Source organism: Pseudophryne corroboree, chromosome 1 (genome assembly GCF_028390025.1).
Source record: "Pseudophryne corroboree isolate aPseCor3 chromosome 1, aPseCor3.hap2, whole genome shotgun sequence".
Lineage (NCBI taxonomy): Eukaryota > Metazoa > Chordata > Amphibia > Anura > Myobatrachidae > Pseudophryne > Pseudophryne corroboree.
Window position 1 is genome coordinate 1,229,084,979 of NC_086444.1, and position 12,487 is coordinate 1,229,097,465.

General features: G+C 51.1%; 1 protein-coding gene across 1 annotated transcript in view; it reads left to right on the forward strand.

Moving 5' to 3' along the window:
• Positions 1-12,487, forward strand: part of LOC134931268 (disintegrin and metalloproteinase domain-containing protein 33-like) — a 126,333-nt gene that overhangs the window by 79,099 nt on the left and 34,747 nt on the right. The window contains exons 5-7 of the mRNA XM_063925399.1: positions 488-564; positions 987-1,176; positions 2,876-2,941. Of these exons, the coding sequence (XP_063781469.1) occupies positions 488-564; positions 987-1,176; positions 2,876-2,941 (333 nt within the window). The remainder of the gene's footprint in view (positions 1-487; positions 565-986; positions 1,177-2,875; positions 2,942-12,487) is intronic.

The window sequence follows — 12,487 nt, forward strand, 5'->3', positions numbered from 1 at the left end:
GTGTGTCCTTCACCTGCCTGCATTACTCACCTTCTCTTCCTACTGTGTGTCCTTCACCCTCCTGTATTACTCACCTTCTCCTCCTACTGTGTGTCCTTCACCCTCCTGTATTACTCACCTTCCCCTCTTACTGTGTATCCTTCACCTGCCTGTATTACTCACCTTCTCCTCCTACTGTGTGTCCTTCACCTACCTGTATCACTCACCTTCTCCTCCTACTGTGTGTCCTTCACCTGCCTGTATTACTCACCTTCTCCTCCTACTGTGTGTCCTTCACCCACCTGTATTACTCACCTTCTCCTCATATTGTGTGTCCTTCACCTGCCTGCATTACTCACCTTCTCCTCCTACTGTGTGTCCTTCACCCACCTGTATTACTCACCTTCTCCTCCTACTGTGTGTCCTTCACCTGCCTGTATTACTCACCTTCTCCTCCTACTGTGTATCCTTCACTCGCCTGTATTACTCACCTTCTCCTCATCTGCAGGAACACTGCTACTACCATGGACATGTGAGGGGTAATGAGGAGTCCTCAGTAGTACTCAGCACCTGCTTAGGAATCAGGTAATACTCACTCCCTGGGATTACTGATCACCATATATATGTCCATTGTCTATGATTGTGTTCTCAGAGTCTATGGAGGAGATGCATCAAATGTTGGAGATAGATGAAGTGGAGAAGTTACTCTTTTGGACCCTTGTGTTGCCTCTGGTCTCTCATGTGATACCCCCACCCCCTCAAGTGTTGTCCATATTCTCTCATACATTAGACCCATTCCCTCACATGTTGCCCCCAGTCCCTTACGCATTACACCCGGTCCCTCATATGTTGCCCCCAGTCCTTCACATGGGAGCTGAAATCAACCAGTTGTCTGCAAAACATCAGTGACATCCAGTCATAGATTCCCGACACAGTGACTGACTATGATGGCGATATATCACTTCAACGCTAGGTGTGGCTTATCCTCTCTCTGTTACTCTTTCCAGCGGCCTCATTGTCCTCAATGCCAACAACAGCTTCTACCTCCACCCTCTGGCAGCGCCAGGCCACAGAACCCATATGCTGTACCGCACAGAACACCTGCCCATTAAAGGAGGGAGCTGTGGTCATGATGGGCACCTGCAGACTGGCACCTCTCACCTCAGTGACTTTATCTCCCAGCCCGGGCACCACAGGGTAAGGCTGGCACGTAACGTTATATAGTATCTGGTGGATCTCCAGCCAGTGTGATGGAGCTTGGTTGTGTCACGAGTATTTTGATATTATCGGAGAATGTGTGTATTGGAGGCCACTGTGAGCCTATCCACCACGAGCCCGCAATATTCTTTTATGCCTAATGTTATATTCAACCTGGACCCATTCTTACTAGGGCAGTGGTTCTCAAACTCGGCCCTGAGGGCCCCGGATAGCTCACATTTTCCAGGTCACCCAACAGGTGCACAGGTGTATTAATTGATTGGGTGGGGGAGATGTATCAAACCTTGGAGAGAGATAAAGTACCAACCAATCCACTCCTACAGTAACTGTCATTTGTCAAACATAGCCTGTAACATAGAAGTTAGAGGCTGATTGGATGGTACTTTATCTCACGCTACTTTATCTCTCTCCAAGGCTTGATACATTTCCCTATCTGCGAGGAGACCCGGAAAACATGAACTGTTTGGGGTGCTGAGGGCTGAGTTTGAAAACCTATGTACTACTAGGGCATTAGTTCCCAAGCTGTGTGCCTAGGCAGCCTGGGGTGCAGCGAGGTTCTTGCAGGGGTGTCTCGGGTTGGTGGTCCAGGACCAAATCAAATTATTTTGGGCCAAAGTGACAGGCAAAACCAGTGCTAGTGGCTGCCGATCATAAAACATGCACAATTAACTTTATTTCATATTTTTTTCAAAATGTATCCATAAAAAATTTTAATTCTAAAGGGCCCCATACACTACAACGATAATGCCCGATTCCATCCGATATCGACCTTTCGGGCCGATAAATCGGATGAAAAGTGGCAAATCGGATGTGTTTTACATCCGATCCGATGCGCGGTTCCGTGAGCATCGGATCGGAGCCCCTGGGTCTTTAGTGCTGCATTCGTGATATGTCGGATCCCGCAGGGATGGCTGGAATCGCATAAGATACATCGTATGCAAAAGTATCTTATGCGAACCTGCCAAGGGAAATCATATGCGACACGAGGGTCCGACATGTCGCTGTAGTGTATGGGGCCCTTAAGGTTGCCATAAAAATAATGCTGATACTTTAGGGTTCCGTAATTCAGTAGAGTTTGGGAATCACTGTACTAGGGGATATGACTGCCCTCTAGTGGTCACTTTGTGTAATATTGTGTCCCTATGTAAGAACAGTTCTGCGGTACTATGGCCCTGTTTATAAAATTATGACGATAAGGATTATTTTTATGGGGGCAAAAAAAATAAAAATCACTTATTGCTGTAATGTGTCATTACAAACAAAAAAAAAACAATATTGATTACGCTTTTCATTGAATAAAGCATTTTATTTATGATTTCCCTGTTGGCGCTATCGGGTGATGCTGATAACAACATGGATTTTGCAGTACTACATATGCACTTAATTTAATTAGTGACGGGAAATAACTTTAAAAAATGAATTTGCTTCTTCAATAGAATATAATCCTAGCGCCGTTGCCGTTATAGAGCAAATACCTATATATACACCCCCTATCTATAGCAGTAGAGCTTTCCTTTAGCCTGATTATTGGTTTTACAGAGGATCCGCACAAGGAAAAAAAAAAAAAAAAAAAAAAGATTATATATATATATATAATGTGGCCAGGTACACAGAGCATATACCGCTGGCCATTGGCGCCTCACCCACATTGACTGTACTCATTGTCCATCTCCCGCAGATGAAGAGAAACGTTTGGGGGGCGCAGAAGTTCATGGAGCTGTATATTGTAGCTGATTGGAAGTTGGTGAGTGCGCTGTGTGGTAAATATATAAGATATGTTATAATAACATCATTTATCCTCAGAAATCCCACCCTGTCTCTCACTTCTGTCTGTCACTCTACCTCTCGCTTCATGTCTCTCTCATCCCCTAACTCACTCACCTCCTGTCTCTCTAATCTATTTCTCTCCCCCCTCCTCTGTCTCTCTCATCCCCTAACTCACTCATCTCCTGTCTCTCTAATCTATTTCTCCCCCCCCCCGTCTCTCTCATCCCCTAACTCACTCATCTCCTGTCTCTCTAATCTATTCCCCCCCCCTCCTCTGTCTCTCTCATCCCCTAACTCACTCATCTCCTGTCTCTCTAATCTATTTCTCCCCCCCTGTCTCTTTCTCCCCCTCCTCTGTCTCTCTCTCGCTCTCTCTCTCTCATATCCCCTAACTCACTCATCTCCTGTCTCTCTAATCTATTTCTCTCCCCCCTGTCTCTTTCTCCCCCTCCTCTCTCTCTCTCTCTCTCTCTCTCATATCCCCTAACTCAATCATCTCTTGTCTCTCTAATCTATTTCTCTCCCTCCCCCCTCCTCTCTCTCTCTCTCTGTCTCTTTCATCCCCTAACTCAATCATCTCCTGTCCCTCTAATCTATTTCTCCCCCGTCTCTTTCTCCCCCTCCTTTGTCTCTCTCTCGCTCTCTCTCTCTCTCTCTCTCTCTCATATACCCTAACTCACTCATCTCCTGTCTCTCTAATCTATTTCTCTCCCCCCCCTGTCTCTCTCTCCCCCTCCTCTGTCTCTCTCTCTCGCTCTGTCTCTCTCATCCCCTAACTCAATCATCTCCTGTCTCTCTAATCTATTTCTCTCCCCCTCCTCTCTCTCTCCCCCTCCTCTGTCTCTCTCTCTCTCTCTCATCCCCTAACTCACTCATCTCCTGTCTCTCTCCCCCTCCTCTGTCTCTCTCCCCCTCCTCTGTCTCTCTCTCTCTCATCCCCTAACTCACTCATCTCCTGTCTCTCTCCCCCTCCTCTGTCTCTCTCCCCCTCCTCTGTCTCTCTCCCCCTCCTCTGTCTCTCTCCCCCTCCTCTGTCTCTCTGTCTCTCATCCCCTAACTCACTCATCTCCTGTCTCTCTCATCTATTTCTCTCTCCCCCTCCTCTGTCTCTCTCTGTCTCTCTCTCCCCCTCCGCTGTCTCTGTCGCTCTCTGTCTGTCTCTCTTTCTGGGGAACTCACTTAGGTGTGAGTTCGGTCCTGCGAGTCGTATTCACTTTGAACTCGCACTGTTTTTTCCTACTATTAAGTCTCTCTCCTCTCTCTCCCTCTCTCTCTCTCTCACCCCTCTCAGTCACTCTCTCCCCTCCTGTCTCCTTTATCTCTCTCCCCTTATCTCCTCTCTCTCTGTCTGTCTCTGTCCCAGCCTGCCTGTGTCTCCCCCCCCCCCCTTCCCTCTCAGTCTCTCTCTCTCTCTCCTCTGTCTCTCCTTAGCTCACTCCTGTCTCCTGTCCCTTTCTCCTCTGTCTCTCTCTCCCTCTGTCATCAGCTCGCTCCTGTCTCTCTCTCCTCTGTCTCTCTCTCTCCTCTGTCTCTCTCTCTCCTCTGTCTCTCTCTCTCCTCTGTCTCTCTCTCTCCTCTGTCTCTCTCTCTCCTCTGTCTCTCTCTCTCCTCTGTCTCTCTCTCTCCTCTGTCTCTCTCTCTCCTCTGTCATTAGCTCGCTCCTGTCTCCCTCTCCTCTGTCTCTCTCTCCGTCTCTCATTAGCTCACTCCTGTCTCCCTCTCCTCTGTCTCTCTCTCCGTCTCTCATTAGCTCACTCCTGTCTCTCTCTCCTCTGTCTCTCTCTCCGTCTCATTAGCTCACTCCTGTCTCTCTCTCCTCTGTCTCTCTCTCCGTCTCTCATTAGCTCACTCCTGTCTCTCTCTCCTCTGTCTCTCTCTCCGTCTCTCATTAGCTCACTCCTGTCTCTCTCTCTCCTCTGTCTCTCTCTCCGTCTCTCATTAGCTCACTCCTGTCTCTCTCTCTCCTCTGTCTCTCTCTCCGTCTCTCATTAGCTCACTCCTGTCTCTCTCTCCTCTGTCTCTCTCTCCGTCTCTCATTAGCTCACTCCTGTCTCTCCTCTGTCTCTCTCTCTCCGTCTCTCATTAGCTCGCTCCTGTCTCTCCTCTGTCTCTCTCTCCGTCTCTCATTAGCTCACTCCTGTCTCTCTCTCCTCTGTCTCTCTCTCCGTCTCATTAGCTCACTCCTGTCTCTCTCTCCTCTGTCTCTCTCTCCGTCTCTCATTAGCTCACTCCTGTCTCTCTCTCCTCTGTCTCTCTCTCCGTCTCTCATTAGCTCACTCCTGTCTCTCTCTCTCCTCTGTCTCTCTCTCCGTCTCTCATTAGCTCACTCCTGTCTCTCTCTCTCCTCTGTCTCTCTCTCCGTCTCTCATTAGCTCACTCCTGTCTCTCTCTCCTCTGTCTCTCTCTCCGTCTCTCATTAGCTCACTCCTGTCTCTCCTCTGTCTCTCTCTCTCCGTCTCTCATTAGCTCGCTCCTGTCTCTCCTCTGTCTCTCTCTCCGTCTCTCATTAGCTCGCTCCTGTCTCTCCTCTGTCTCTCTCTCCGTCTCTCATTAGCTCGCTCCTGTCTCCTTTCTCTCTCTCCTCTGTCTCTCTCTCCGTCTCTCATTAGCTCGCTCCTGTCTCTCTCTCCTCTGTCTCTCTCTCTCCGTCTCTCATTAGCTCACTCCTGTCTCTCCTCTGTCTCTCTCTGTCTCTCATTAGCTCGCTCCTGTCTCTCTCTCCTCTGTCTCTCTCTCTCCGTCTCTCATTAGCTCGCTCCTGTCTCTCTCTCCTCTGTCTCTCTCTCCGTCTCTCATTAGCTCGTTCCTGTCTCTCCTCTGTCTCTCTCTGTCTCTCATTAGCTCGCTCCTGTCTCCCTCTCCTCTGTCTCTCTCTCCGTCTCTCATTAGCTCGCTCCTGTCTCTCCTCTGTCTCTCTCCGTCTCTCATTAGCTCGCTCCTGTCTCCCTCTCCTCTGTCTCTCTCTCTCCGTCTCTCATTAGCTCGCTCCTGTCTCTCTCTCCTCTGTCTCTCTCTCCGTCTCTCATTAGCTCACTCCTGTCTCTCTCTCCTCTGTCTCTCTCTCCGTCTCTCATTAGCTCACTCCTGTCTCTCTCTCCTCTGTCTCTCTCTCCGTCTCTCATTAGCTCACTCCTGTCTCTCTCTCCTCTGTCTCTCTCTCCGTCTCTCATTAGCTCACTCCTGTCTCTCCTCTGTCTCTCTCTCTCCATCTCTCATTAGCTCACTCCTGTCTCTCCTCTGTCTCTCTCTCTCCGTCTCTCATTAGCTCACTCCTGTCTCCCTCTCCTCTGTCTCTCTCTCTCCGTCTCTCATTAGCTCACTCCTGTCTCTCCTCTGTCTCTCTCTCCGTCTCTCATTAGCTCACTTCTGTCTCTCTCTCCTCTGTCTCTCTCTCCGTCTCTCATTAGCTCGCTCCTGTCTCTCCTCTGTCTCTCTCTCTCCGTCTCTCATTAGCTCGCTCCTGTCTCTCTCTCACCCCTCTCAGTCACTCTCTCCCCTCCTGTCTCCTTTATCTCTCTCCCCTTATCTCCTCTCTCTCTGTCTGTCTCTGTCCCAGCCTGCCTGTGTCTCCCCCCCCCCCCTTCCCTCTCAGTCTCTCTCTCTCTCTCCTCTGTCTCTCCTTAGCTCACTCCTGTCTCCTGTCCCTTTCTCCTCTGTCTCTCTCTCCCTCTGTCATCAGCTCGCTCCTGTCTCTCTCTCCTCTGTCTCTCTCTCTCCTCTGTCTCTCTCTCTCCTCTGTCTCTCTCTCTCCTCTGTCTCTCTCTCTCCTCTGTCTCTCTCTCTCCTCTGTCTCTCTCTCTCCTCTGTCTCTCTCTCTCCTCTGTCATTAGCTCGCTCCTGTCTCCCTCTCCTCTGTCTCTCTCTCCGTCTCTCATTAGCTCACTCCTGTCTCCCTCTCCTCTGTCTCTCTCTCCGTCTCTCATTAGCTCACTCCTGTCTCTCTCTCCTCTGTCTCTCTCTCCGTCTCATTAGCTCACTCCTGTCTCTCTCTCCTCTGTCTCTCTCTCCGTCTCTCATTAGCTCACTCCTGTCTCTCTCTCCTCTGTCTCTCTCTCCGTCTCTCATTAGCTCACTCCTGTCTCTCTCTCTCCTCTGTCTCTCTCTCCGTCTCTCATTAGCTCACTCCTGTCTCTCTCTCTCCTCTGTCTCTCTCTCCGTCTCTCATTAGCTCACTCCTGTCTCTCTCTCCTCTGTCTCTCTCTCCGTCTCTCATTAGCTCACTCCTGTCTCTCCTCTGTCTCTCTCTCTCCGTCTCTCATTAGCTCGCTCCTGTCTCTCCTCTGTCTCTCTCTCCGTCTCTCATTAGCTCGCTCCTGTCTCTCCTCTGTCTCTCTCTCCGTCTCTCATTAGCTCGCTCCTGTCTCCTTTCTCTCTCTCCTCTGTCTCTCTCTCCGTCTCTCATTAGCTCGCTCCTGTCTCTCTCTCCTCTGTCTCTCTCTCTCCGTCTCTCATTAGCTCACTCCTGTCTCTCCTCTGTCTCTCTCTGTCTCTCATTAGCTCGCTCCTGTCTCTCTCTCCTCTGTCTCTCTCTCTCCGTCTCTCATTAGCTCGCTCCTGTCTCTCTCTCCTCTGTCTCTCTCTCCGTCTCTCATTAGCTCGTTCCTGTCTCTCCTCTGTCTCTCTCTGTCTCTCATTAGCTCGCTCCTGTCTCCCTCTCCTCTGTCTCTCTCTCCGTCTCTCATTAGCTCGCTCCTGTCTCTCCTCTGTCTCTCTCCGTCTCTCATTAGCTCGCTCCTGTCTCCCTCTCCTCTGTCTCTCTCTCTCCGTCTCTCATTAGCTCGCTCCTGTCTCTCTCTCCTCTGTCTCTCTCTCCGTCTCTCATTAGCTCACTCCTGTCTCTCTCTCCTCTGTCTCTCTCTCCGTCTCTCATTAGCTCACTCCTGTCTCTCTCTCCTCTGTCTCTCTCTCCGTCTCTCATTAGCTCACTCCTGTCTCTCTCTCCTCTGTCTCTCTCTCCGTCTCTCATTAGCTCACTCCTGTCTCTCCTCTGTCTCTCTCTCTCCATCTCTCATTAGCTCACTCCTGTCTCTCCTCTGTCTCTCTCTCTCCGTCTCTCATTAGCTCACTCCTGTCTCCCTCTCCTCTGTCTCTCTCTCTCCGTCTCTCATTAGCTCACTCCTGTCTCTCCTCTGTCTCTCTCTCCGTCTCTCATTAGCTCACTTCTGTCTCTCCTCTGTCTCTCTCTCCGTCTCTCATTAGCTCGCTCCTGTCTCCCTCTCCTCTGTCTCTCTCTCTCCGTCTCTCATTAGCTCACTCCTGTCTCTCCTCTGTCTCTCTCTCCGTCTCTCATTAGCTCGCTCCTGTCTCTCTCTCCTCTGTCTCTCTCTCTCCGTCTCTCATTAGCTCGCTCCTGTCTCTCTCTCCTCTGTCTCTCTCTCTCCGTCTCTCATTAGCTCGCTCCTGTCTCTCTCTCCTCTGTCTCTCTCTCTCCTCTGTCTCTCTCTCCTCTGTCTCTCTCTCCTCTGTCTCTCTCTCCTCTGTCTCTCTCTCCGTCTCTCATTAGCTCACTCCTGTCTCTCTCTCCTCTGTCTCTCTCTCCGTCTCTCATTAGCTCACTCCTGTCTCTCTCTCCTCTGTCTCTCTCTCCGTCTCTCATTAGCTCACTCCTGTCTCTCTCTCCTCTGTCTCTCTCTCCGTCTCTCATTAGCTCACTCCTGTCTCTCTCTCCTCTGTCTCTCTCTCCATCTCTCATTAGCTCGCTCCTGTCTCTCCTCTGTCTCTCTCTCTCCGTCTCTCATTAGCTCGCTCCTGTCTCTCCTCTGTCTCTCTCTCTCCGTCTCTCATTAGCTCACTCCTGTCTCTCTCTCCTCTGTCTCTCTCTCCGTCTCTCATTAGCTCGCTCCTGTCTCCCTCTCCTCTGTCTCTCTCTCCGTCTCTCATTAGCTCACTCCTGTCTCTCTCTCCTCTGTCTCTCTCTCCTCTGTCTCTCTCTCCGTCTCTCATTAGCTCACTCCTGTCTCTCTCTCCTCTGTCTCTCTCTCCGTCTCTCATTAGCTCACTCCTGTCTCTCTCTCCTCTGTCTCTCTCTCCGTCTCTCATTAGCTCACTCCTGTCTCTCCTCTGTCTATCTCTCTCTCAGTCTCTCATTAGCTCGCTCCTGTCTCTCCTCTGTCTCTCTCTCTCCGTCTCTCATTAGCTCGCTCCTGTCTCTCTTTCCTCTGTCTCTCTCTCTCCGTCTCTCATTAGCTCACTCCTGTCTCTCCTCTGTCTCTCTCTCCGTCTCTCATTAGCTTGCTCCTGTCTCTCTCCTCTGTCTCTCTCTCTCCGTCTCTCATTAGCTCACTCCTGTCTCTCCTCTGTCTCTCTCTCTCCGTCTCTCATTAGCTCGCTCCTGTCTCTCTCTCCTCTGTCTCTCTCTCTCCGTCTCTCATTAGCTCACTCCTGTCTCTCCTCTGTCTCTCTCTCTCCGTCTCTCATTAGCTCGCTCCTGTCTCTCTTTCCTCTGTCTCTCTCTCTCCGTCTCTCATTAGCTCACTCCTGTCTCTCCTCTGTCTCTCTCTCTCTCCGTCTCTCATTAGCTTGCTCCTGTCTCTCTCCTCTGTCTCTCTCTCTCCGTCTCTCATTAGCTCACTCCTGTCTCTCCTCTGTCTCTCTCTCTCCGTCTCTCATTAGCTCGCTCCTGTCTCTCTCTCCTCTGTCTCTCTCTCTCCGTCTCTCATTAGCTCACTCCTGTCTCTCCTCTGCCTCTCTCTCTCCGTCTCTCATTAGCTCGCTCCTGTCTCTCCTCTGTCTCTCTCCGTCTCTCATTAGCTCGCTCCTGTCTCCCTCTGCTCTGTCTCTCTCTCTCCGTCTCTCATTAGCTCGCTCCTGTCTCTCTCTCCTCTGTCTCTCTCTCTCCGTCTCTCATTAGCTCACTCCTGTCTCTCCTCTGTCTCTCTCTCTCTCCGTCTCTCATTAGCTTGCTCCTGTCTCTCTCCTCTGTCTCTCTCTCTCCGTCTCTCATTAGCTCGCTCCTGTCTCTCCTCTGTCTCTCTCTCTCTCCGTCTCTCATTAGCTCGCTCCTGTCTCTCTCTCCTCTGTCTCTCTCTCTCCGTCTCTCATTAGCTCGCTCCTGTCTCTCCTCTGTCTCTCTCTCTCCGTCTCTCATTAGCTCGCTCCTGTCTCTCTCTCCTCTGTCTCTCTCTCCGTCTCTCATTAGCTCACTCCTGTCTCTCTCTCCTCTGTCTCTCTCTCCGTCTCTCATTAGCTCGCTCCTGTCTCTCCTCTGTCTCTCTCTCTCCGTCTCTCATTAGCTCGCTCCTGTCTCTCCTCTGTCTCTCTCTCTCTCTCTGTCTCTCATTAGCTCGCTCCTGTCTCTCCTCTGTCTCTCTCTCTCTGTCTCTCATTAGCTCGCTCCTGTCTCCCTCTCCTCTGTCTCTCTCTCCGTCTCTCATTAGCTCGCTCCTGTCTCTCCTCTGTCTCTCTCCGTCTCTCATTAGCTCGCTCCTGTCTCCCTCTCCTCTGTCTCTCTCTCTCCGTCTCTCATTAGCTCGCTCCTGTCTCTCTCTCCTCTGTCTCTCTCTCTCCGTCTCTCATTAGCTCACTCCTGTCTCTCCTCTGTCTCTCTCTCTCTCCGTCTCTCATTAGCTTGCTCCTGTCTCTCTCCTCTGTCTCTCTCTCTCCGTCTCTCATTAGCTCACTCCTGTCTCTCCTCTGTCTCTCTCTCTCCGTCTCTCATTAGCTCACTCCTGTCTCTCTCTCCTCTGTCTCTCTCTCCGTCTCTCATTAGCTCACTCCTGTCTCTCCTCTGTCTCTCTCTCGCCGTCTCTCATTAGCTCGCTCCTGTCTCTCCTCTGTCTCTCTCTCCGTCTCTCATTAGCTCACTCCTGTCTCTCCTCTGTCTCTCTCTCTCCGTCTCTCATTAGCTCACTCCTGTCTCCCTCTCCTCTGTCTCTCTCTCTCCGTCTCTCATTAGCTCACTCCTGTCTCTCTCTCTCTCAGTCTCTCATTAGCTCGCTCTTGTCTCTCCTCTGTCTCTCTCTCCGTCTCTCATTAGCTCACTTCTGTCTCTCCTCTGTCTCTCTCTCCGTCTCTCATTAGCTCGCTCCTGTCTCCCTCTCCTCTGTCTCTCTCCGTCTCTCATTAGCTCACTCCTGTCTCTCCTCTGTCTCTCTCTCCGTCTCTCATTAGCTCGCTCCTGTCTCTCTCTCCTCTGTCTCTCTCTCTCCGTCTCTCATTAGCTCGCTCCTGTCTCTCTCTCCTCTGTCTCTCTCTCTCCGTCTCTCATTAGCTCGCTCCTGTCTCTCTCTCCTCTGTCTCTCTCTCTCCTCTGTCTCTCTCTCCTCTGTCTCTCTCTCCTCTGTCTCTCTCTCCGTCTCTCATTAGCTCACTCCTGTCTCTCTCTCCTCTGTCTCTCTCTCCGTCTCTCATTAGCTCACTCCTGTCTCTCTCTCCTCTGTCTCTCTCTCCGTCTCTCATTAGCTCACTCCTGTCTCTCTCTCCTCTGTCTCTCTCTCCGTCTCTCATTAGCTCGCTCCTGTCTCTCCTCTGTCTCTCTCTCTCCGTCTCTCATTAGCTCGCTCCTGTCTCTCCTCTGTCTCTCTCTCTCCGTCTCTCATTAGCTCACTCCTGTCTCTCTCTCCTCTGTCTCTCTCTCCGTCTCTCATTAGCTCGCTCCTGTCTCCCTCTCCTCTGTCTCTCTCTCCGTCTCTCATTAGCTCACTCCTGTCTCTCTCTCCTCTGTCTCTCTCTCCGTCTCTCATTAGCTCACTCCTGTCTCTCTCTCCTCTGTCTCTCTCTCCGTCTCTCATTAGCTCACTCCTGTCTCTCTCTCCTCTGTCTCTCTCTCCGTCTCTCATTAGCTCACTCCTGTCTCTCCTCTGTCTCTCTCTCTCTCAGTCTCTCATTAGCTCGCTCCTGTCTCTCCTCTGTCTCTCTCTCCGTCTCTCATTAGCTCACTTCTGTCTCTCCTGTGTCTCTCTCTCCGTCTCTCATTAGCTCGCTCCTGTCTCCCTCTCCTCTGTCTCTCTCTCTCCGTCTCTCATTAGCTCACTCCTGTCTCTCCTCTGTCTCTCTCTCTCCGTCTCTCATTAGCTCGCTCCTGTCTCTCTTTCCTCTGTCTCTCTCTCTCCGTCTCTCATTAGCTCACTCCTGTCTCTCCTCTGTCTCTCTCTCTCTCCGTCTCTCATTAGCTTGCTCCTGTCTCTCTCCTCTGTCTCTCTCTCTCCGTCTCTCATTAGCTCACTCCTGTCTCTCCTCTGTCTCTCTCTCTCCGTCTCTCATTAGCTCGCTCCTGTCTCTCTCTCCTCTGTCTCTCTCTCTCCGTCTCTCATTAGCTCACTCCTGTCTCTCCTCTGTCTCTCTCTCTCCGTCTCTCATTAGCTCGCTCCTGTCTCTCCTCTGTCTCTCTCTCTCCGTCTCTCATTAGCTCGCTCCTGTCTCTCTTTCCTCTGTCTCTCTCTCTCCGTCTCTCATTAGCTCACTCCTGTCTCTCCTCTGTCTCTCTCTCCGTCTCTCATTAGCTTGCTCCTGTCTCTCTCCTCTGTCTCTCTCTCCGTCTCTCATTAGCTCACTCCTGTCTCTCCTCTGTCTCTCTCTCTCCGTC